This window comes from Aotus nancymaae, unplaced genomic scaffold (genome assembly GCF_030222135.1).
Source record: "Aotus nancymaae isolate 86718 unplaced genomic scaffold, 86718_ANA_hifiasm-v0.15.2.pri h1tg000103l, whole genome shotgun sequence".
Lineage (NCBI taxonomy): Eukaryota > Metazoa > Chordata > Mammalia > Primates > Aotidae > Aotus > Aotus nancymaae.
The window spans coordinates 2,552,229-2,578,840 of NW_026988518.1; the positions used below are offsets into that span (position 1 = coordinate 2,552,229).

Sequence of the window (26,612 nt, forward strand, 5' to 3'; positions counted from 1 at the left end):
AACCCTGTTGAAATCCCACTTCTCTGTATTGTCTACCTTCTAAGGTTAGCTGAAATGAATCTCCCCGGACTATGAACTCTCATGCACATGTGGTGATCATAGTCTGTTTTATATTTATTTGTGTATATCTTTTGCCCCTACTTGACTGTACATTAATGCCAGAAATGTGTCTTATCATCTTATTATTTAAATGCCCCACATTGTGCTCTGAACATATTATGCAAGCTATGCAAGTTTACTGATGATTTTAATGATACTGGCTTTTCTTCTGCATTTAGCCCTTAGTAAAACATGTTCCTGTCCCATTTATATGCTATTTTGTATATGTAAACCTATATATTGAATATGATGTTTTATATGGAATCTCATAAATTTTTTGGCTGACTTTCCATTCTTTTTGATGTTACATATTAAGATTTTAATTAATCACATGTCAAATTTTCATTATTCAAAATGTTGTTTCTTATAGATAATTTGTGGTAAAAGCCTTTCAGTGAATGAAATAACTCTTAGCACTTTGAAAGAAAAAGGCTACAAAGCTGCTTTCATTGGAATAGGTGAGTAGTTTACTCTTAAATATATTTATTTATAGTATTTTTTTTATTTCCTAACAATATCCAGAAGAATGACTGCCTTCAGAAACTTTCATGATGGAAGTTATATTTGTTCAGGGAATGACAGAAATGGTTGGCCAAGTAACTAAATTTCTATTTTATAAGTAGTCATGCTGTTTCACCTTAATTATGGAGAGATTTTGGCAAGATGTTTTTTATCTTCCCATTCTCTCACCACACCATCGTCACCAATGAGTATCACTAGGAAGAAAATATTTTCAAGTCATGCCATGGGAAGCTCAGAACCTGTCTAGAGGCTGTAACTTTCTTTTTATAATAAAACAATTGACTAGAGTGATAATGAAGGACAGAATTGTCTCTTTCCCTTTTGCTGTTCAATTTTCAAAAATTTCCAAAGACTTTTCCTATTTGGTTGAATTTTTTAAATGTTCCATCAGTGTTCTGAAAGCCGGCCCCTAGACAGTGTATTACTCCTGAGGCACTCAGTGTATACTGTTTTCTCATATTTTGCCTAAATATGTTATGGAGAATGAGTTTTCTAACATTTTTCTTCCACTTAGTGTTTACTGAAAGACCAGAGAGAACAAATAAGTTAATTTGACTTAGTCTTTGCCTCATGAATGTCATGTTCATTCTCTCATATGATTGTACTATGGACAATTATGACATATAAATTGAGTATATTAAATCAGGGATCCCCAAGCTTGAGGCCATGAACTAGTGCTAGTCTGTGGCCTGTTAGGAACCTGGCCACACAGGAGGTGAGTAGTGGGCAAGGGAGCATTACTGCCTGAGCTGCATCCTATCAGATCAGCATTAGATTAGATTAAAATCTAATGGCATTACATTCTCATAGGAGCACAGACTCTATTGTGAACTGCATGCGAGGGATCTAGGTTGCATGCTCTTTATGAGAATCTAAAACTAATGCCTGATGATCTGAGGTGGAACAGTTTCATCCCGATACCATCCCTTCTCTGACCTGGGCCATGGAAAAACTGTATTCCATGAAACTGGTCTTTGGTGCCCAAAATGTTGGGGACTGCTGTGTTAAATTGTTACTCGTTTTTCATATAAGCCCATCATCGTATATTTTCCTTTGTCTCTTCAGCATTTCACATTTTTAGAATATGAAGATCTAAATAATATCATCTCTTTAAGTGATCACACACTGAGTAATGTTTGTTTTTGCAGCTGTCCTTTCTCATTGCATTTCTGGAGTTCAGTCATCACTAATGCTTGTCTACTAAATTTTTCTTACCAGAATCGTGTCTAAGCCCATCTCTGCCAGTCCCTTTATTTAGGTGAAAAGTTATGGAAAGCAATATAAATTTGCACTGCCTTCTATCTCCTAAATGTCTCAGCTGAACCTCCTTCCTTTCAGAAAATTTTGGGTGCCATTATCATTGGTATCTGTTTATATGATCTTCATTTCAATATTATAATTATTGTGTATATCAAAAGTAGGAAGGAGGAAAGATCTGATATTTTCCCTGCGTTCTGTTTTTAGACATACTATATTTGATTTTAGCTTTACTTTTCAACATTACATTTGTATTGAGAATTTAATGTACAGAAATTGGGCAAGTGGCTATAAAGTATATTCTGCTAATACCAGCAATGTTAGATCAGCACATTCCAATTACTGTCAGTAAACACATGATCAAAAATGCTTGGTCAGTAATAAGTGGAAAATTTCATCAGGCTTTAGGTCTGCAATACTGATAATGTTTCAAATAACTATCTGAAATTCACCATTGTACTAAAAGATATGTTTTTCATTATTTGAATATATACTAATACAATTACTAATACATGTATCTGTAGAACTTGGTCTGCAAAGAATCTGAAGAAATATGGACCAATAAAATAAACAATATATTGAAGTATTCAAATTAATTGCATAAGAAGCAAATTGTTCCAAAAATTTAGAATAATTAAATTGTTCATTACCCTGAGTAGTTATAACCATGAAACACCTTCTAACTGAAACAATCAATTGTATTTCAGCTTTTTTATTTTATCTATTAAGTCCCCTTAAATATATTATTTGACAATGCTATACTGGTTCACAATACAGTTGTCTCCATTTGACTCTGCTCTGAGTTATGAATACAGCATTTAGAATGTAAAGTCCTTTCATATTTATGTGCTGTGCATTTTCATGCTGAGAAGTGAATCTCTGACATTTTGGTGTGGTGATGTGAGGAATGCAGTTATATTGTATTTCAGTATTTTGTATGAACCATACACAAAAAACTTTCAACATGTCAAAAAGGAAAGCTTCAGTCTGTGAAGACAAGTAGCCACGTTCTCTAGGAAATGTTTGACACTCAGGATTGTCGACTTGGGAATTTATGACCTTTGTATTACCATGTAACTGTTGGTTACTTGGACAGGCACACACCTTACATGCTTTTGTTAACTTTGCTTCCATATTGTAATTAAACTTCACTCACTTATTTTATCTCCCCTTTCTCACCGATTTTGGAGGAGGAAATGTAGAATAGGAATTCCATATTATTTAGGATATAGGTTTGGGCACTTTCAGAAAACAATAGAGGGTAAAACAATATATACATTTAGTTCTTTCTCATCTAACAGTGTAAGCCATTTTCAAACCTGAATTCCATCTTTGGACTATGGTGGTTACCATGTTCACATTCATACTAATAGAAAGGGGAAAGAGAAGCAGCTCCTTCCCTTTTATGTTTATGAGCCAGAAGTTACACAAATCACTTCTGCTTTTATCTCAATGTCTGTAATCTGACTATGTAAGCATGCCAACAGCAGAGGATGCTGGAAAGTATTGCCTTTTGCTGGGTAGACATAATCCCCATCAAACATCTAGTATTATAGGGTAAAGGAATAACAGATATTGAGAGAGGAGAGAAATTAGAGTCTTTGTCACAGGTGTGCATCATCATTAGTATTTGATACAGGAGATCAGTAAAGCACTTAGTAGAAAAGCAAACACTTAGTACTTACTGCATACATGTTGGTTACATAGGTAGTTTTAAAAGATGGAGATGCTTTCTCTTTCTGTAGTTGGAAACACCATAGTTATTGATCTTGCTATTTATAACCACCGTCTTATTCTATGTTAGATTGTGTTAAAGAAAAAATATTTTTAATTAACTATGACTTGGTAAGGATAGTTCATTAAGCTCATTTAACATAAGCCTGTTCACATATTTCCAGTTTTTTCTATTGTGTGTGATACTGCTTGTGCAAAGTCTCTCACTTTTAGGGTTTTCCCTAATACTACCAGAGTCCATTAAGGAAATTATCTCATTGAATGTAATCATTGTTACTTCTAGAGACTTAACGTCTCTTTAACCATAAGAAGTTTAGTTTCTTCTAAGTACTGAGATAAAGCCCTATGTCTTATTCAAAATTAGACTGTTATCTTCACAATAATTTAGTCTTTTTTAAAGATTCTAAAATGTTGGAATTTTTACTGAAATCAAAGCACCTGAACAGCATGTGATTGACAATGTTCAGAAGCAGAATTGGAACATCTGCTATACAAGACTTTTAAAAAATATTGGATGGTTCCCTTTATTTGGTATTGAAATTGACATAATAGGTTGCAACCATTGTTTCTTCCTTTTTATTTTATGAAAATAAACAGAAAATGATAGAATAGGAAGTATCAAAGTATGTTGGCCATGGTTAGGGCAAGGGTTATTTTGTGAAAAATGTTTTTCAGCTGTGTATTTTTGTTTTTGATATGTGTGCTTGCACATGCACACTACATTAAAATACTATGTGTGTTTTTCTTTTTTTTTATTTTACTTTAAGTTCTCGGATACATGTACAGATCTTGCAAGATTGTTACGTAGGTATACACATGCCATGGTGTTTTGCTGCCTCCATCCTCCTGTCACCTACATTAGGTATTTCTCCTAATGTTATCCCTCCCCAATCTCCCCACCCCCTGCTATGCCTCCTCTAGCCCCCCACCTCCCAACAGACCCCAGTATGTAATGTTTTTCTCCCTTTGTCCATGTGTTCTCATTGTTCACCACTCACTTATGAATGAGAACATGCAGTGTTTGGTTTTCTGTTCTTGTGTCAGTTTGCTGAGAATGATGGTTTCCAGATTCATCCATGTCCCTGCAAAGGACATGAACTCATCTTTTTTTATAACTGTGTAGTATTCCATGGTGTATATGTGCTACATTTTCCCTATCCAATCCATCTTTGATGGGCATTTGGGTTGGTTCTATGTCTTTGCTATTGTAAAAATTGCTGCAGTAAACATACATATGCATGTGTCTTTATAATAGATCTATTTATAATCCTTTGGGTATATACCCAGTAATAGGATTGCTGGGTCAAATGGTATTTCTATTTCTAGATCCTTGAGGAATTACCACACTGCCTTCCACAGTAGTTGAACTAATTTACACTCCCAACAGTGTAAAAGCATTCCTACTTCTCCACATTCTCTCCAGCATCTGTTATGTCCAGATTTTTTAATGATCGCCATTCTAACTGGTGTGAGATGGTATCTCAATGTAGTTTTGATTTGCATTTCTCTAATGACCAGAGATGATGAGGATTTTTTCATAAGTTTGTTAGCCGCATACATGTCTTCTTTTCAAAAATGACTGTTCATATCTTTTGCCCACTTTTTGATGGGGTTGTTTTTTTCTTGTGTATTTGTTTTAGTTCTTTGTAGATTCTGGATACTAGCCCTTTGTCAGATGGGTAGATTGCAAAAATTTTTTCCCATTCTGTTGGTTGCCAGTTCACGCTAATGATTGTTTCTTTTGCTGTGCAGAAGCTCTTGTTTAATTAGATCCCACTTGTCTACTTTGGCTTTTTTTGCCGTTGCTTTTGGTGTTTTAGTCATGAAGTCCTTGCCTATGCCTATGTCTTAAATGGTATTGCCTATGTTTTCTTCTAGGGTTTTTATGGTGTTAGGCCTTAGGTTTAAATATTTAATCCATCTGAAGTTAATTTTTTGTATAAGGTGGAAGGAAGGGGTCCAGTTTCAGCTTTCTGCACATGGCTAGCCAGTTTTCCCAACACCATTTATTAAACAGGGAATCCTTTCCCCATTGCTTGTTTTTGTCATGTTTGTCAAAGATCAGATGGTTGTAGATATGTGGTGTTACTTCTGAGGCCTCTGTTCTGTGCCATTGGTCTATATCTCTGTTTTGGTACCGGTACAATGCTGTGTTGATTACTGTAGCCTTGTAGTGTAGTTTGAAGTCAGGTAGCATAATGCCTCCAGCTTGTTCTTTTTCCTTAGGATTGTCTTGGCTATGCGGGCTCCTTTTTGGTTCCATCTGAAGTTTAAGGTGTTTTTTTCCAGTTCTGTGAAGGTCAATGGTAGTTTGATGGGGATAGCATTGAATCTATAAATTACCTTGGTCAGTATGGCCGTTTTCACGATATTGATTCTTCCTAACCATGAGCATGGAATGTTTTTCCATCTGTTTGTGTCCTCTCTTATTTCCTTGAGCAGTGGTTTGTAGTTCTCCTTGAAGATGTCCTTCATGTCCTTTGTTAGTTGTATTCATAGGTACTTTATTCTCTTTGTAGCAATTGTGAATGGGAGTTTGCTCATGATTTGACTGTTTGTCTGTTAGTAGAGACAGCAATTAATAGCCTACCAATCAATAAAAATACAGGTCCAGATGGGTTCAAAGCCAAATTCTACCAGATGTAGAAAGAGGAGCTTGTACCATTCCTTTTGAAATTATTTCAAACAATACAAAAAGAGGGAATCCTCCCTAACTCATTTTATGAGACCAACATCATCCTGATATCAAAACCTGGCAGAGATAGAACTAAAAAAGAAAATTTCAGGCCAATATCCATGATGAACATCAATGCAAAAGTCTTCAATGAAATACTGGCAAACCAAATGCAACAGCACATCAAAAAACTTATCCATCACAATCGAGTAGACTTCATCCTGGGGATGCAAGGCTGGTTCAACATACACAAGTCAATAAAGGTAATCCATCATATAAACAGAACGAAAGACAAAAAACACATGATTATCTCAATAGATGCAGAGAAGGCCTTCGAGAAAATTCAACAGCCCTTTATGTTAAAAACCCTCAATAAACTAGGTATCAATGGAACTTATCTCAAAATAATAAGAGCTATTTATGACAAACCCACAGTCAATATCATACTGAATGGGCAAAACCTGGAAGCACTCCCTTTGAGAACTAGCACAAGACAAGGATGCCCTCTCTCACCACTCCTATTCAACATAGTATTGGAAGTTCTAGCCAGAGCATTCAGGCAAGAAAAAGAAATAAAGGGTATTCAATTGAAAAAAATAGGAAGTCAAAATGTCTCTATTTGCAGAAGACCCCATCGTTTCAGCCCAAAATCTCCATAAGATGATAAGCAACTTCAGCAAATTCTCAGGATACAAACTCAATGTGCAAAAGTCACAAGCATTCTTATACACCAATAATATGTGTTTTTTAAATGTGGCTCTTGTTAAAGTTTGATAGCCAATGCTATATAATGTAAGGACCCTGATGTACTAATCACCTTTTTTTCATGGTATACTCAACACCTATCAATAGGTAGCTATTAGTGAGTTAAACGAGTATTAAATGACTGCAACCATTATCCCAAACACTGTGCTAAGAATTAAAAAACAATAAAGAAATTTGAATTCAGTGCCTACCTTCATATTAAATTGAGTCAGAAATATCACAAGACATTCAAAAAGAACGACCATATTGCACAGTTTCAGGAGCGGGACGCAGTAGGCTGGACAGGCTGGTCATGGGTATAGTTTTGTTTTTTATGAAGTTCTGTGGGTAATTTTATTCTAGAGTCAGGTTTAATTACCACTGTTATAGGTGACTGAAGCGATGGACCCTTGGTCTTTGTTTTAAAGGAGCCCATTTCTGTTTCTCTTTCTGAAATTTATACAATTATTTTACTTGTGATGATCTACTCCCTACCTTCATACTGTAGCCAGGATCAGTGAATCCTCTTTCTCTCTCCCCACCCCACAGAAACCCTTATGTTCCTGCTCCCTTTCTACATGTTTCAGAGTGGACTTTTTACTGTAGTATAGCACTTTTTCACCCCCTTTATTATAATTTGCTAGTTACATGTTTGTTTCCACCACCAAGAGGTAAGCTGCTTAAAGGCTGTAGATTCTATCTAACTTCTTCATTGACAGATGTTTGGTGCCTAGCAAAGTAGCTGGCACATAGTAGGAACTTTACAAGTATTTTTAAATATTGATCTTAAAATGCAACTGTTTTGACTGTTTACCAATATAAAGTAAATTTATAGGCTGTTTTTAAAAAATTGGCAATTTTGGAGTATTATATCATTGCCCAAACCCAGGGGGAAATACATTTTACATTATTATAATTTCAGTATTACACTATTAATGAAATAAACAAGTATGAATAGTGATATTAGCAGTGCTGATATTGGTAATAATCGCAGTAATAGTGACTATTATTCCATGCTCAATTCTTAACATGATCTGTTCTATTAAATCTTAAAATGACCCTTGAGGTTGATATTCTTAACACTCATTTATGGATAAGAAAATTAAGACTATCAAGGTAAAAGAAAAGATGTAAATTGCAACTAAAGCATAGAAAATGAGTTTTATAAAGAAAGTTAAAAAAAAATAACAAGTGCAAATATCCATACTTCAATTGGGATTCAAAGCCAACATGAATATCTACATTTCAGCATCTCACTTAGGATTCTTGAACAGGGCAAGCTCATACTCAAGAAGAATTAGTCTTTATATTTAGCCTCATTTTTCTCATTGTTATCACAAACTGGTTTTTCTTTAGTTATAATCAGAAGATTTTTTTTTAATGTGAAGATTCCCAAATATTATAATAGACAAAGAAGAGATAATTACAATTAAGAATATCCATTGAGATATTGTTGTATTAAATTTGCTACATAGTGGCCTTTAGTTAAATCTCTCCTGCCTTCTTAAAGCCAGAATTCTTCTCTATAAAAGTTATTCTTAATTGGCTTCTTAATCAGAAATTTCTAAATTGTACATAGTTGTGTATATTTCCTGTTTACTTAGAGGAATATGCAACAAAGTTTTTAGACCACTTTCTTTATTTCTGTTCCCAGATAAAAATGGAAATTGTTTAGTCACTATCCACAACTATGATTAAATTATTTTTAAAAATAAACCTGACTTAATTGTAAGCAAAAAGCAAGTCTTGAGTATTTTGCCTATCCACTTTTTTTTAATTTGTAATATTGTTTAATCTAGTGTCACTTGTAAGTACTTGGGTATAATTGTAAAATGGCTCCCAAGAATTTGGAAATGAGGGAAATAGAATTCCCGCTGAGAGTTCATTAAATCATTACTTAATGAGTTCATGCAAAGCCCCAGAAGGAGATAAAATAGATGTAGGGCAATTTATTCTTTGATCATATTAACATATCTATAGAAAGCACATATTAATCTGCAGAGGCAGGCAGTGGGGGCTGGTCATCATTAGAATTATTGAGGAAGAAACAGAACCTGCAGAAATATTGACAGTGTCTCCTTTAAGGCACACAAATCAATGGACCTTGACTTATTTGAGCCCAGGTCATAAGATACACAGAGAAGTCCATTTTAAAGATCTGTGAATCTCCTTGTTCTGATCCCAAGCTCACCAAACTGCCACTAATTCCTAAATAGTTTGATTATGGGAGACGATGTTAATCATGCTAACAAAAGTAATGCTGGTCCCTGTGGTGATTACCATTGTCACCCAAAATCGTTCTGCTTCCTCTAATAATATGTTACTCTAATAAATGCCACAAATATTTGTAGTGGATACAAATATTTGTGGCATTTATTAGTGTAACATATTATTAGAGTTTGTGGTGGATGGCAGTACAAACTACCTTAATGTCACTTCCAACAGGATACAATAGCTGTCTAAATCTACTTCTTTAACCATATCCACCACTTGGTAGACCTCTCCCTCCATTAAGTATCTAGCCATTCCTCAGAAAATGTACTTTTCTACCATTATACCTTGGCTCATACTCATCTTTACTAAGAAAATTCTTTAGTCTGTCTCTGTATGCTAAAACAATATTTAGAATATTCATCTTAATACCACTTCATTCATGAGACTTTCATATTCAATAGAGACGTTATTCTGCGGGCTGGGCATGGCAACACATGTCTGTAATCCCAGCACTTTGGGAGGGCTCAGTGGATGATTTGAGCTCAGGGATTTGAAATCAGCCTGAGCAACATGGTAAAACCCCATCTGGGTTTTACAAAAAATAACTGGGTGTGGTGGCACATACCTGTAGTCTCATTGACTCAGGAGGCCTGAACATGGCTTAAACTTGGGAAGGGGAAGTTACAGTTAGGTGAGATAGTGCCACTGCACTCTAGCCTGGGTGACAGAGTTAGGCCCTGTCTCAAAAAAAATAAAAAAGAAAAAAAGTTTATTCTGTGTTGATATATAATGAAATACATGTCATTTATAGTAGAGAATCTAGTTTTCCTTTGGTTATTTTTGGTGCTGGGCATATATCCCTCCCCTGCCCCCAACACAAGCACAGTATACTCAACATTTATGAGAGTTGGTATTGGTTTTTATCTGTGAATTCCGCAATTTCAGCACATTTCTTAACACATAGTACAACATCAAGAAAGTTTTTTGAAGTAAAATAATTGGAAAAAGAAGAAAAAGAAACTATGGAAGCAATGGAAAGCAATGTAATAACTTGTTGAGAAACTTTGAGATTATACTTGATCACTGCTTAAAATTCATGGATCTTTCTAAGCATCCTCTTTTATCTTTTTTTTTTTTGACAAAATGCAAAGACACATTCATTAGCTCTGATTAGCGACTCAAAGGCATTCTTTTTTTTTTTTTTCAATTTTCAAATGCTAATTCTTTTTTTTTTTCTCTTTTTTTTCTTTTTTTTTTAACTGTACTTTAGGTTCTGGGGTACATGTGCAGACCATGCAGGATTGTTGCATAGGTACTTACGTGCCAGTGTGATTTTCTGTCTCCATCCCCCCATCACCCATACTATATCTGACATTTCTCCCCATGTTATCCCTCCCGAACCTCCCCACCCCATGCTGTTCTTCCACTAGCCCCCGCAACAGACCTCAGTGTGTGATGTTCCCCTCCCTGTGTCCATGTGTTCTCACTGTTCAACACCCGCCTATGAGTGAGAACTTGTGATGTTTCATTTTCTGTTCTTGGGTTAGTTTGCTGAGATTGATGGTCTCCAGATTCATCCATGTCCCTACAAAGGACACAAGCTCCTCATAATTTTTTCTGGCTGCATAGTATTCCATGGTGTATATGTGCCACATTTTCCTTGTCCAGTCTATCATTGATGGGCATTTGGGTTGCTTCCAGGTCTTTGCTGTTGTAAACAGTGCTGCTTTGAACATATGTGTGCATGTGTCTTTGTAATAGAATGATTTACAATCCTTTGGATATATACCCAGTAATGGGATTGATGGATCAAATGGAATTTCTATTTCTAGGTCCTTGAGGAAGTGCCACACTGTCTTCCACAATGGTTGAACTAGTTTACACTCCCACCAACATTGTAAAAGTGTTCTTATTTCTCCACATCCTCTCCAGCATCTGTCTCCAGATTTTTTAATGATTGCCATTCTAACTGGTGTGAGGTGGTATCTCAATGTGCTTTTGATTTGAATTTCTCTAATAATCAGTGATGATGAGCATTTTTTCATATGTTTGTTGGCCTCATATATGTCTTCTTTTGAAAAGTGTCTGTTCATATCTTTCAGCCACTTTTGGTTGGGTTTGTTTGTTTTTCTTGTAAATCTGTTTTAGTTCTTTGTAGGTTCTGGATATTAGTCCTTTGTCAGATGGGTAGATTGCAAAAATTTTTTCCCATTCTATTGGTTGCCAGTTTGCTCTAATGATTGTTTCTTTTTCTGAACAGAAGCTCTAGAGCTTAATTAGATCCCTTTTGTCTATTTTGGCTTTTTTTGCCAATGCTTTTGGTGTTTTAGTCATGAAGTCCTTGCCTATGCCTATGTCCTGAATGGTTTTGCCTAGGATTTCTTCTAGGGTTTTTATGGTGTTAGGTGTTATGTTTAAGTCTTTAATCTATCTGGAGTTAATTTTAGTGTAAGGTGTCCAGAAGGGCTTCGTTTTCTGCTTTCTGCACACTGCTAGCCAGTTTTCCCAACACCATTTATTAAACAGGGAATCCTTTCCCCATTGCTTGTTTTTGTCAGGTTTGTCAAACATCAGATGGTTTTAGATGTGTGACATTGCTTCCAGGGCCTCTGTTCTGTTCCATTCGTCTATATCTCTGTTTTGGTACCAGTACCATGCTGTTTTGATTACTGTAGCCTTGTAGTATACAATTTGAAGTCAGGTAGCGTGATGCCTCTAGCTTTGTCATTTTTGCTTAGCATTGTCTTGGCTATGTGGACTCTCTTTTGGTTCCATCTGAAGTTTAAGGTGATTTTTTCCAGTTCTGTGAAGAAGGTCATTGGTAGCTTGATGGAGATAGCATTGAATCTATAAATTACTTTGGATGGTATGGCCATTTTCACGATATTGATTCTTTCTAACCATGAGCATGGAATGTTTCTCCATCTGTTTGTGTCCTCTCTTATTTCCTTGAGCAGTGGTTTATAGTTCTCCTTGAAAAGATCCTTTACATCCTTTGTTAGCTGTATTCCTAGATATTTTATTCTCTTTGTAGCAATTATGAATGGGAGTTTGCTCATGATTTGGCTCTCTGTTATTCTGTTATTGGTATATAGAAATGCTTGTGATTTTTGCATTCTTAAGTCATTCTTTGATACCTTTTAATTATGTCAAGTATTACATTACTGTGCTGAATATGAGATATTTTCTTTAAGTATTTTTGGTTAATTTTTAATGGTAACACTCACTAGGGTGTTTAATGAGTGTTTTGTGATGACGGTGATGATATAAGAAAATATTTTTTTAAATCATTGCTTTTTCTACTGGTAGAAGTCTAAATATTATAGATGATCAACAAATATCTGTTGAAGTATTGATTAATTAATTAATGATTAACTCTAATTAACCCTATTAACTCACTATCACTATTTCTTCCATATTATAATAAAGGAGATAATTTATTAATCAATGTGGTTATTTTTACATTCTATAACTTATATTCTTTTTGTTTTAAAAACCTTTTATAAAAATCATAAACTGTATTTTAAAATATTTTATCTTCTTTGTATTTGCCTTCTTTGTATTTTTCTTTGCATTTCTTTGGATGGAGACATGGAGGAATTTTTATTATATTTCTTTATATATGTTTCATGGAATAAAGATATATTTTACTTATGGTAGTTATCTAAATTAAAGAAGTAAAATAATTCCTTTTTTTAAAAGAATGAAGCAATTCTTTTCATTGTTAAGCATTAATTTTCTTTTAGTAGTTCCCAATGGTTTAATTAACTCTTAAAGAGAAGTTGGTAAGAGAACTGGAAAATTACTGAACTGATCAAAATGCTGTCTTTCAACTGCTGTTCGTGGCTGCCAGTTACATTTTTTGTGGGAAATAATTATCATTTGAACCTGGAAGGAAATATTATTGAACATATGTTATGGGTATTATCTTAGTCTTGTTAGGCTGCTATGCCAAAAATATATAGGTGGCTTCAATAACAAACATTTCTCACAATTCTGGAGGCAGGAAGTCTGAGATCAGAATACCAATATGGCTGAGTTCTGATGAAGGCCCTCTTCCTACCTTGAAGATGTCTGCCTTTTCCCTGTATGTTCCCATGGCCTTTCCTTGATTTATCTGCATAGAAAGAGAAAGACCTCTGATGTTTCTTTTTCTCTCTGTAAGGGCACTGATCCCATGATGGGGGCCCCACATTCATGAATTTACTAAAACTAATTACATCCCAGAGGCCCCATCTCCAAATACCATCACATTTGAGATTAGGGCTTCAGTGTATGACTTTTGTCCTTAGGAGCATCATGATGTTTTGTTTTCTTTTGTTTTTCATTTGTTAATTATACTATAGTTCTGCATTGTCCTCTAGAGGTTGAATATTGATGCTGAAGGATAAATTTTAGGATAGTTAACTAAATTAAAAGTTATTGAGATAATGGATATTGTCAAGAAGACTTTTGGAACACCACAGTACAAAACCCTTCCCCTCTGCCCCCTGATAATTCGATAAAGCTGAATGTGGAGAATTAAGACTACATTGTATCCATGTGCACAGTACACAGTGGTTTCAATTAGAGCTAGGAGACGTACTGTTAGATAGCTATTTCCACACTACAGACCACACAGTTCTTATCTTACCCCTTTGCGAATCCCTGTAAAGTTTGATGAAATGAGGAAGACATACATACGAGGAAAGAGGAGTTAGTAAGAGACATGAAAAATGGTATGGAAATGGCAAGGATTGATACAAGTTGGAGGAAACTAGGCATATTTCTATATATGTGATATATATTTCTTTCTAGAATGATTTTACCAAAGTATGGAAATGTGAAATTCTGGAGGATAATTTGTGTTTTATTATTTGTTATTTCCTATTTATACAAATTAAGCTATGCCATATTTGGTTAGCAGGATTAGATAAAGTGATCTAATAATCTTTTTCTTTGTAATTTAAAGAGCTTTTTGACTTTAAATGCTTAACACCTGTATGATCTAACGCAAGACCAAAGCTTTTAAGGGACTGCATTAACTATTTTAAGTAACATATCTATTTTAGAAGCAATGCAATTGAGATTTATATCAAATCAGTTATTCTTCAGATCTTGCCTTTGAATGGTTTAAGGGGTGTCCAAAACAGTCATATTGTTCCCAACTTCCCAAATAGAATCTAGTTTGGTTATATTATTTTTTCTGTTTCTTAAACTCATATTAATTAGTATTATTGTAGTTATATCAGGAATTAATATATGGGAAAAACAATACTGCAAAAATGATTACAATATGAAGTCAGAAACATAAACTTTTAAAATATATTATTAAGCATTTATAGTGTGAATACCTAAGAAAAAAAGTTTTTTAAGACAATGTTTTGATTTATTTACTTTCTTATCTCCAAATATGTAAGGAATCTTGATGTGTGTTATCATCTTCTGATTAACCATGCAGTGCCACCTGGTGTGCAGATGGAAAGAACATTACACATCAGAGGCTCTGTTCACACCCACCCCCACCATACACAAACTTACACGGCAGAAAGTTAACAGATGTTCATTTTGCTTGTGTTACTGAGATAAATTGTGCATCTAACTCTAAATTCATAAATTAAATTTGGAAAACATGATGTTGATATTTGGGTTAATCAGTCAAAGATAATATTAATACATCAATTATAAGAATAAAGTCAAATTTAATTGGAAAATTGCTTCTTTGGATCTTTAAGGTCTTATTTTGTGTTTCTATTCTTTTTTTTTTTTTTAACAAAATTACTTGGCAGTTTTGTCTGTTGAGTCTTATCTTAGGTGACAAATTTATCACTCCTAGAATAATATAGTTTAAAACTGACTGCTATTTAATTTTTTTTGGTTAAGTTTCCATTTTACTGGAATAAGTAGCCTTTCTTTTGTCTTTTATGGATATTGTATCACAGTCAGGTGTTTTTCAACTTCTCTTATTCCTTTAATGCTACTGTTGGTTGATAACATTTTACAGTGTATTTTTAGGCTTCTGCAATATACCTAGCAGTGTTATAGCAATTATACATTGCAAAAAAATTAAAGAGGTTATGATATATTTGGGAAAGTAATGAAACTAATGCATTTTAAAAATAAGAATTTAGTGCATAGAAATATAATAAATAGAGTAGCTACATTTATTGAAGTTCTGTGCAAAGTCATGTTTAATTCTCACAACGTAATTTTGGATTGGTATTATTGATATCTGTATTTCACATTTATGTAAATGGTGTCTAACAGATGTTAAGTAACCTTCTCATTTACTAGAACCTGGATTTAACTGAGGTTTATCTGAAGCCAAAGCCCTACTCTTGGCTAGTATGTTAAGTTGGCAGATTTTAAATAATCATTTTTAAAAATTTATTTATGTTTTTTTGAAAATATCTTAAATGAATTCTTTTTTTAAAATATGGTAAAATACACATAGTATAAAATATACCACCGTCACGATTTTCAAGTGAACAGTCTAGTGGTACATAGTGAATAGTACATTCACATTGTTGTGCTACCATCAGCACTGTTCATCCACAGAACTCTTTTCATTTTGCAAAACTGAAACTCTACCTATTAAGCAACAAATCAATAAATTTTACTATTCTATGTACCGAGTATGGGTGGAATCATAGTTATATATTTTGTGTGTGAATGGCTTATTTCACTTAGCATAATGTCCTCAACATTCATTCATGTTGTAGCATGTGTGGCAATTTCATTCCTTTTAAGGACTAAATAATACTTTTTTTGTATGTATCACATTTTGTTTAACCTTCATTCATCAATGGACATTGGATGGTTTCTGACTTTTGGATATTGGGAATAATGTTCCCAAGAGCATAGGTTATACAAATACTTCTTCAAGTCCTTGATTTCAACTCTTTTGGCCATATATCCATCCATACATGGAACTGCTAGATAATTTGGCAATTCTGTTTAATTTTTGAGGAACCAAAATACTGTTTCCAAAGTAGCTGCACCATTTTCTATTTCACCAACAGTGAAAAAGGTTTTAATTTCTTCACATCATCACCAACATTTGCTAGTTTGTTTTTGTGTGTTTTTTGATAGTAGCTATCCTAATAGATGTAAGTAGTATGTATTGATTTTTCATATACTTTTAGTTTGCAGCCTGCTTGTTACCAACAGAAACTTGCAGTGATAATATATAGAGGAAAAAATTTAAAAAATATATAAGTATATAATAAAAAAGATGAACTAGAAAATAAGAACCTCTCCCATAAAAATGAAATGGCATTCACTTTTTTTGATATTTTGAGGGCCTCAATTAGATTATATGCCAAAGGGATGAAGAAAGAGGGCCAAATTCAGCAGGAAGATCAGTTTATTTTGGCTTTTTTTTTTTTTTTTTTTGGAGACAGTGTCTTGCTCTGTTACCCAGGCTGGAGTGCAGTGGCAAAATCTTAGCTCACTGTAACCTCTGCCTCCTGGGTTCAAGCAGTTCTCCTGCCTCAGCCTCCTGAGTAGCTGGGATTACAGGCGTCCACCACCACACCTGGCTAACTTTTGTATTTTTGGTAGAGACGGGATTTTATCATGTAGGCCAGGCTGGTCTTGAACTGCTGACCTCATGATCTGCCCGCCTTGGCCTCCCAAAGTGCTGGGATTACAGGCATGAGTCACCACGCCTGGCTAGAAGCTCAGTTTTGAAGTAGCAAATTATAGAGAAGACTGTTAAGAGAAAGAAAAATATTTTCTATTTAAATTTCTAACTAATAAAATATGTTAAACCAGTTATCTACAAAATTGTTCCATAATTGATCAGATATCAAATATTTTATATGTTATGGGCTGTATGGTCTCTTTGGCAGATATTCAGCTTGCTACCTTTGTGGTGTGAAAGCAGCCTTAGAATATATGTAAACAAATGAATATGGCTGTGTGCCAATAAAACTTTATTTAAAAAATGAATAGAGAGGCAGATTTGCTCTGAGGACTATGCACCAAAAATTACTTAAGAACATAAATGGCTTATATTTTCTTCTAGTTTTAAGAAAAACATTTTAAGTAGGAGTCCAGTTGAAATATAAATCAAGTGAACTTTTTTCTAATAGAACCTAACTTGTTTTGATTGCATGCATCTGTTTGTGGAAATCATTCAAGAACACCAACATAGGTAGCAGAAGTTGTATCTACCACTGATTATTTTTTACCTGCAATTTTAAATAGCTGAATTTTTGCAAATCTCCACATTTTGATGTTCATGAACACAACTGTGTTTCTCACAACTGAATTACTATTTAAGCAAATAGCTTATTTCAAAGGTATATTCAAAAATAAATTTTTCCTGATACGCTTGTGTTAATTTTTAAAAAATATTACTAACACAAGTAAAGCTAGTGCTTTTATTTCTAAAGTGTAATGTTTTATTTATTTAAAGTACATTAAAGTTCATACTTGATTTCATAGTCTAAGAAAAAAACACATGCACAACTAAGAATTAAAAGACAGAAGGGGCCAGGTAGGGTAGTTCATACCTGTAACCCCAGCACTTTGGAAGGCTGAGGCAGAAGGATCGCCTGAGGCCAGGGTTTCCAGACCCACTGGACAACATAGCGAGACCTTGTCTGTACAAAAAGAAAAAATTAGCCAGGGACAGTGGCATATACCTATTCAGTAGGCTAAGGTGGGAGAATCACTTGAGCCCAGGAGGTCAAGGCTGCAATGAACTATGATTGTGCCACTGGACTCCGGCCTGGGTTACAGAGCAAGATTCTGGTTCTAAAAATAAAATGAAATAAATCACAGAAAGAATAAATGAGAACTGAAATTAGTAAGTTTCTATGAAGTAATTGATGGTTCTAAAAGTATATCACAGACATTATTAATGAATGGTTTTATTTTTCTCATCAATTTTTGATAACTTAAGAAAAAATAAAATATACACATACAAAAAGTTTATCTTTACCTCTAGGCTAAGACTTGTTCTATAAAACCTCTTTAACCTTTCCTTTTCACTTTATTGTTCTGTCTGTGGATTCTTCATTATTAATTCTAACAATTAGCACCTATTGACTTCAGCCAGGAAATAACAAAAAGCCATCCAGACTATAGTTCCTTTTATTCAAGGTGCTCAGGGCAGTACACTGGGATTATATTGGAAGATGTCCTTAACTTTTTATGCAAGCATATTCATCACCTTGCTATAAATGACAAATAAGTGCATGTTTGTTATGTAGCAAAGTTTGTTAAACACCGTAGGAAAAGTATCACTGTTAAATTAATTAAAGATAGACTCATCTGAATACTGAATAAGAAAAATAACTATATTGAATAGAATTTGTGATTTTTCATTTTGAAGATAATGTGATTAGGTAGAAATGCATTCTTTTGTGCCAGGTGATGGATCAAAACATGTTAGTTCAAAATCTGTTCGATCTACTGTAAAAATACATTAAATTCAAGACTCACTAATTAAATTTTTTATTCCTTTCGCCTTGAACTGGATTCAAGTTGGTTTTTACAATACTTAGAAAAATGCAGAAAGAAAAAGTAAAAAGGCAAGGGATGGTGACTCATGCCTGTAATCCCAGCACTTTTTGAGGCCCAGGCAGGCAGATCACAAGGTCAGGAGTTCGAAACCAGACTGACCAACATGGTGAAACTCTGCCTCTACTACAAATACAAAAATTAGCTGGGTGTGGGGCACATGCCTGTAATCCCAGCTACTCAGGAGGCTGAGGCAGGAGAACTGCTTGAACCTAGGAGGTGGATGTTGCAGTGAGCGGAGATTGTGCCACTGCGCTCCAGCCTGAGTGACAGAGCAAGACTCTGTCTCAAAAATAAAAAAGTAAAAATAAAAACAATCTGAAAAAAGATTGATAATAAAAAATACTACTGTCATTTTATGGGAGGCATGATCACTTATTAATTCAATAGATATTAACAGATATTAACATCTATTTGTAATTACTAAAATATAAAACACTTTAAGTATATTGACTCAAATTATTTTCTAAAGCAAACCACCCTGACACAGTCAAGTAAATACATTATTGGATTTTTGTGTGTATGTTTGTTTTCCTCTCCTGTTGACTGTAGAAATATTTGGTTAATAGAGTACTCTAGGGAAAGTTGAATCAATGTTATGTTTGTGCCTTTTTTCCCATTCTACTGTGTTTTTGGTAGCTGTATTACCAGAATTTCTGACAGAAACATTCTGGGCTATAATACGAGATCATATGGGACTTAGAAATGACTGAGTATGAGTCTCTAGTGATTGGCGTATCTGTGAGGTTTTCTGTTACTGTGGTAAAGACTGAAATGTGTTAGACTTTTGGTGGTAAAGCAATCTTAACGTTTTTCTACAACTACTTTCCACTATATTTAAGTATGCCCTTTTTTCCCCTGTGTATGTGTGTGTGTGCATATGTGTTCTAGCTTCCAGCCGTTTACAACTTATAGTCATTTTTCTGAGAACTGGAAGCTTGCTTGAGGTGGCAGAGTAAGGAAAGAGTAGAATTCATAAAGGCAGCATAATCTTGAAGTTATTTTCACTCGAAGACTCTTGTTTCTGTAGGGTCAGAAAGCAGCCTGAGATCAACAAGTTATATTAGAAGCAAAATTCCCTAAAAAATTTAGAAGTTTTTTGACTACTAAGACCTCTAATAAAAGAAAGTAAAATAAGGCAGTGATAAGAAAACTTTTAACGTAACATATATTGGAAACATTAGTTTTGAATAGTTTTTATATCCACACACACACGTGTGTGTATGTATCTCCATAATATGTATATAACTATACTGGATATAAAAACTATTCAAAACTAATGTTCTGCATAATATGTATATTTATGAATTCTACTCTTTCCTTACTCTGCCACCTCAAGCTTCCAGTTCTCAGAAAAATGACTAAAAGTTGTAAAAGGCTGGAAGCTAGAACACACACACACACATATGTATATATATGTGTGTGTGTTTGTGTGTGTGTGTGTATCTACATAATATGTATATAACTATACTGGATATAAAAACTATATAAAATACTATTTCAAATAGTATTTTAAGGTTGTGAGGGTATAATTAAGTAAAACACACACGCACATATAAAAATAATTATATATAATTATATTTACTTATAATTAAGTAAAACACACACATGCACACATATATATGTGTGTGTGTTTTACTTAGTTATATTCTCACAACCTTAAAATACTATTTGAAATAGTATTTTAAGCTATAGTTTAAAATACTAAACTCATATATGTATATTAGTTTTGAATAGTTTTCTACCTGTAGCTATATATATATATATATATATATATATCCATACACACACACATACATATATACATATATATACACATACATACACACACACACACATATATATGCCCTCACAACCTTAAACTCTTATTTGAAAAGTCTAATGTTTATAAGTTATCCTTAGAATCCAACTTGATTATCCTTGATAAAATATCAACAGTCATGTGCTTAAAGTAGTAATAAAAATAAATTATCTTCATTCTCATAACTTTTATAATGCTAAGGATTTCACCCCCATTATATGCCTATATTACTTCATTTATTCATTCAGTAAATACCAAGTTTCTTGTGATTAATATGCTCTTGTTATCAAGAGGCTTACAGTTTTAGGGGGAGACAGACATGTAAATATTTTCTCATCTGTCACTTTATTCCTTTTTTCTCCACAATATATAACACAGTATGAGAGCATCCAAAACATTTTGTTCACTTACATGTATGTATTTCTCTTGGTTCATCCTAGACGATAAGCCTCTGTAGGAAAAGAGTAATCCAGGAGACATGTTGGGGCAGGGATTAGGAGTGCACCCAAATGTAGGGAATATCATATATGACAGCTCCATGTTCTTGCTGGAATTTTCACTTCCAGAGTCACATGCTGGCAAATAGGGACAAACAGATGAACCAGGGCTAGATGCAGGAGGCTTCACACAGTAATGCAAATGCATTTAGTTAGCAGTAGTTATTGAGTGTTTACTTTGTGCTGTGGAAGATGAAGGATTTTGATGTAAGAGGTAAGAGACTAGAGAGATTGATTTGGTTGCACTGTGGAAATGGATTGGAGAAGAGCAATACCAGACACTGAGTAATTTTACATTGTGGCTATTGGAATAATTCAAGCAAGAGAAAATCAAGGACCTAAGGTAGGGTGGCAAGAGCTAAGAACAGGAAACAAACATAAGGAAATATAATTAGTGAGTCTTAGATACTGTCAGTGAAGGACAGGAGTTGGAAGGAGAAGGGAAGGTAAAGATCTAAGGAATAAGTACAAGTCAGGGGTTGTTTTCAACACTTCTTTTGACAAAATAAATGGATGGTAGTTATAATTTACCAATAAAATAAAATAGGGAGAGATTATGAGATCTTTTCTGGCTTCTTATGTTTGGTATTCGTTGTGACAACCTGGTGAAAATATCTAGTAAGCTCTTAGGTGTACCTGATTAGTTCTGAGGAAATCAGATGAATGGCAGTGTCTCCTCCATATTTGTTAGTATGAATCTTGAAGCTAGTTAAATTCACTCAGTATGCTGTAGTTCATGGTTGTTGGCAGTAGTAGAAATAATATAAACTACCTTTTCACCAAAATTGGCACACAGTAGGATGCCATGACATTGATGAGATTACATATTTGGTTTTCATAACCACCCTATACAGAATGATAGAAAACTTTAGCCCAATGAAACTGTGTGATTACCAATGCCACAGAGTGTGATATTCACATATACTGAAATGAATATGCTCTAATTCCATATCTAAGAACATTATTTCAATATGATTTATTCATAGTGTGTGTTGGTTTTGCTGTTGCCTCATCCTTATTTTCACCAGATCGTATATTAGATAACTCTGTGTGGCTAGAGAGATTTTCATGTTAATAGGGTAAAAAAGGTTAGTTCACATGATGATTGACTTTTGTTAGTATTGTGTTTTAATTTCAGTTGTTTGAGGTACACAGCTAGTATTCGTGAATACTACTGAACCTGCTTATGATTTGCTGTTGACTTGGAAATATTTCCTATGTGTGAAAATATACCTTCTAAAATAAAATTTGACATTTTATATACACACACACATATATATATGTATGTATGTATGTATATACATATTTAAAAGGAGATAAATTGGGGGATAAATCTTTTACTTAAAAATATCTTGGGGTCTTTAAAAAAGCAAATTCCTTTAACAATAGTTAACATATAGCATGTTTTATAAAAACTGATGAAGATTTATTTTATAGAGATCTGTTCATCATAGTAAGACTTCTTTTTTTCTTACCAATAAAGTTATCCTGCAATAGAAATTTCAATATTTATTGTAATTTGATTGTCTTTAAGTTTGCTTCTTCCATAAAGCTTTGTTCCTGGATTTCTATATATTTTTATTTTATCAAAGCATAGTATATGTCTTAACACATTTAAAAATTCTCTTATTTTGGCAAATATCAAGTAGATGGGTCTCTAAAATTAGCTTTTCCATAGTCACAGTTAAATATTGTGTCCTCCTAAAGTAGGGGAAGAAAATATGCATTATGCATTATGGAAACATAACATCAGCCCTCCCCGATTCTATATGTTTCCGTGATGCAGAATAACTCAACATATGGTCTCTACCATTGTAGGCTAATTGGTATACACACAAGAAAATGGAGGGGAAAGGGGTGAAGAGAACATTATAGGCAAGTCTTTGATCTTGGGATTTGTTTACCCTCTTCAAATGGATTTGCAATAATGAATTCATTACAACTCTAATATTTATACCTACATATATGGTGTATGTTAAATCAAATGAGCAGATATTTTTAAAACATAACTGGCATTATGCTAAATTATTCCTCCTCTAATATGTAATAGGACAGAACCAGAAAGCAAAACCTGTGGTTTTCTCAAACTTCCATCGTTCTTCATACAAGAATAATGGAGAGGTAAATCATGGTATAGTGGCTTAAGGGAGAAGAAGAGCTAAGTGTTTGTTGGTTGGTTGGGTTTTGTTTTTCTAACAGAGAAATGTGAACACATTTTATGGCAAGGTAAAGAAGTGAGTTAAAAACAGAAATTTGAGATGATAATTAAATTTAAGCGGGGAGTGAGCAAAACAAGAAGAGACCAGAAAAGAAGAGTATAGGCAAAAATGTTAGCTTCTGAAAGTTGAAAGGATATATTTTTTTCTCATTGACACATAAATAGTTTGGTGAAGATAGAAAAAGTTCTAAGGTGGAACATGTCAGCCAAGTGAGTTCACTTTGCCTTAGTCTCTTCTTAGTGAAGTAGTAAGGTTTTGTTTACTCCTTTGAGTAGGAAGGCTTTACTAGAAGCTGAAGGTTGGTAGGGAGGGATGAAGAGAGAGAGAAAACCTTAAAGCATCTCCAGGAACACACAGAGCAGAAAGTGATAAATGGGGTGAAGAAACTGTACAACATAGTAGAGAAATATAGATAAGGAACATTACATTGTTGCTTAACTAATTTTACATTTTTATGGATCTTAATACTAGTTTACATTTATGGGGTGGAAGGAAGCAAAGAAACAAATAAAGCATTTTATTATAACAGAGCGAACAAATAGGGATGATATCTTTATTGAACGTTAGTTTTATTGTTTATTTATAATTAAGACAAAAGTAATGTATTTTGCACTTTTTACAGTGAAATTAGTAATCATTTATCAAATGGGTATTCTAGAAAACCTACAAAATTATCACCCCTTCAAGCATATAAAAATAAAATCAGCAAACACACAAAGCTGGTTTGAGCCAGTTTTTTTCTTTTTTTTTTTTTTTTTGAGACGGAGTCTCGCTCTTGTTACCCAGGCTGGAGTCCAATGGCGCGATCTCGGCTCACCGCAACCTCCGCCTCCTGGGTTCAGGCAATTCTCCTGCCTTAGCCTCCTGAGTAGCTGGGATTACAGGCACGCGCCACCGTGCCCAGCTAATTTTTTTGTATTAATAGAGACGGGGTTTCACAATGTTGACCAGGATGGTCTCGATCTCTCGACCTCGTGATCCACCCGCCTCTGCCTCCCAAAGTGCTGGGATTACAGGCTTGAACCACCGCGCCCGGCCAAGTTTTATCCAACTATAAATAATACTCAGGTTGTAATTAATTACTTTGAAAAGAAGTTAATCCTATCAGGTCATTAAATAACCCCATTTAGTAAATTATTGTGACAAGCATATTAGTTGTTAAAATACAGGAACAGTAGCATTTTAGCAAATTGTTAGTCCATAGCAGCTACTTTTATTTTGCTTAAGTATAGTGATGGAACCAGCCACCATGCCATTACAGAGTATTACTATTAGAAAAAATATAAGGCATTTTCTAAGTTGAAAATTGAAGATGAATTCAGCTGTAAGCATATTATGCCATGTACATTGGGTTTATTTCAAAATCAGATGACCCTATCAATATACAATACTCATATAGAGTGAGGTGAAAATTGAAGAAATGAAGGTGAATACGGAGAAACAAAAGAGAGCAAGAAAATGTATATAAGAATTAATGAAAGGCAATATAATTTAGTGTTCATTCAAAAAGTTTTGAGTTCTTATACTATGTGCACTTTTAAAAATTCTGGGTAGGCTGGGCGAGGTGGCTCACGCCTGTAATCCAAGTACCTTGGGAGGCCGAGATGGGCTGATGACGAGGTCAGGAGATGGAGACCATCCTGCCCAACATGGTGAAACCTCATCTCTACTAAAATCCAAAAAATTAGCCATGAGTGGTGGTGTGCACCTGCAGTCCCAGCTACTTGGAAGACTGAGACAGGGAATTGCTTGAACCCAGGAGGAGGAGATTGCAGTGACCTGAGATCATGCCACTGCACTCCAGCCTGGCGACAGAGTGAGACTCCCTCTAAAAAAAAAAAATAATAAAATAAAAAAATCCAGGTAATTTGCATAGCATTACATGAAAAACATAGCAAGTTGAATATTTTTACTTGCTGTTTTGAGAAATGAAATAACTCATTTTAAGCTAAGCTTTCAACTTCAGATGAAGGAAAAAGTGAGTGCGGATTTCTGTCAAACTTAATTAGCCATATGTTAAAGAACAATAGTTCAATATATATGGCATGGAAAATACTTTTCATTATTAATTGATATTTTTAAACTACAACTGTTCAGAGCAATACAGAAAATGAAATAACATCCATCACTGAATATGTTGAGCTGATATCACCCTTATATAAATGTGCAGACTGTACTTGTAATCTAAAAATCGTCATTGAAAGCTTTCCCTCAAATTTCCAGAATGCCAATTTATAAGCAGCCTGGTTGGACTTACGTAATTATACAAATTCATATATTCATTCTACCGACATTTACCATGATCTGTCCTAGGTACCTGTTATTAAGCATTCAATGAAGGGTTAAACATTTTCCTTGACTTCACAAAGATCTAAGATTCATTGGATGTAAAGTAACATAATTACAATACAATATGGTAATGATATATGTAGTGATAGAGAGATGTCCAGAGATCTGTGGGTACACAGTGGGTAGGTCCAATATTCCTGGGATGACTTTTAAGTGTGACAATGTGTATTGGGGTCAGGGAGGGAGGCATAGAAGACTTCCTGGAAGAGGTGGTGTCTTTACTGATTAGCAAAAATGATTAGGAGTTAGCAGGAAAAAAGAAGTTAGAGAGAGAAGGTTTTTAAGAGGGTTCCAGAGAGCCAGGTGTTCAGTGAATTAGGATTATAAACCTCTAGTGTTTCTGGAATCTGTGGAACTCCTATTTTTGAGTCTTTAGGCAGAAGTGTTAGGCAAGAAGAAGTCATACAGTCACAGAAGGCTTGATAGTATATTAGGGAACTTAGGCTTTTATTCTCCCGAATATGAAAAGTGATGAAAAGGTTTTAGGCAGTGTAGACTTTCTGAGTAGACAATGAATTTGAAAGTGGTGAGACTGGACATGTGGAGATGATCTGGGCAGCTGTTATACAGTCCAGCAGAGAGATGATTGGAGATAGAACTTGGGCGAATGCTGAAGTAATTAATTAATATTTAAGTCAAATTCTTAGGTCTTTTTTCCTTATAGTTTAGTGTTAGGAACTTCAATGAGAACATTAAAAAGTAACCAGTAGTAAGTAGCTATTAGAATTATACGATGTTTTAAATGTATGTGGCTTAGTGTTTTCAATGTTGTATTTATCTCTGTGTACCTATAATCAAGTCTAACCATTATCTTAAAAGTCAAAATAATTATTTTCAACCTAATAAAGCTATATTTTTCCAGTATTGACATTGTAGAAATGATGTATTTTGATCAGCATTTGCAGATTATGTAAGATTATTCCTATAATTGATTTCAAAGCTCATATTTATCTCCTTGAATATTAAACCTCATGAGGAAATATATATTTAGA

The 26,612-nt window shown here is 34.2% G+C and overlaps 1 protein-coding gene across 3 annotated transcripts in view; it reads left to right on the plus strand.

Moving 5' to 3' along the window:
- Positions 1 to 26,612, plus strand: part of DPYD (dihydropyrimidine dehydrogenase) — an 865,822-nt gene that overhangs the window by 268,281 nt on the left and 570,929 nt on the right. For all 3 annotated transcript variants that reach the window (XM_012458470.2, XM_012458472.2, XM_012458471.2), the window contains one exon: positions 470 to 557. In XM_012458470.2, coding sequence (XP_012313893.2) covers positions 470 to 557 — 88 coding nt within the window. The remainder of the gene's footprint in view (positions 1 to 469; positions 558 to 26,612) is intronic.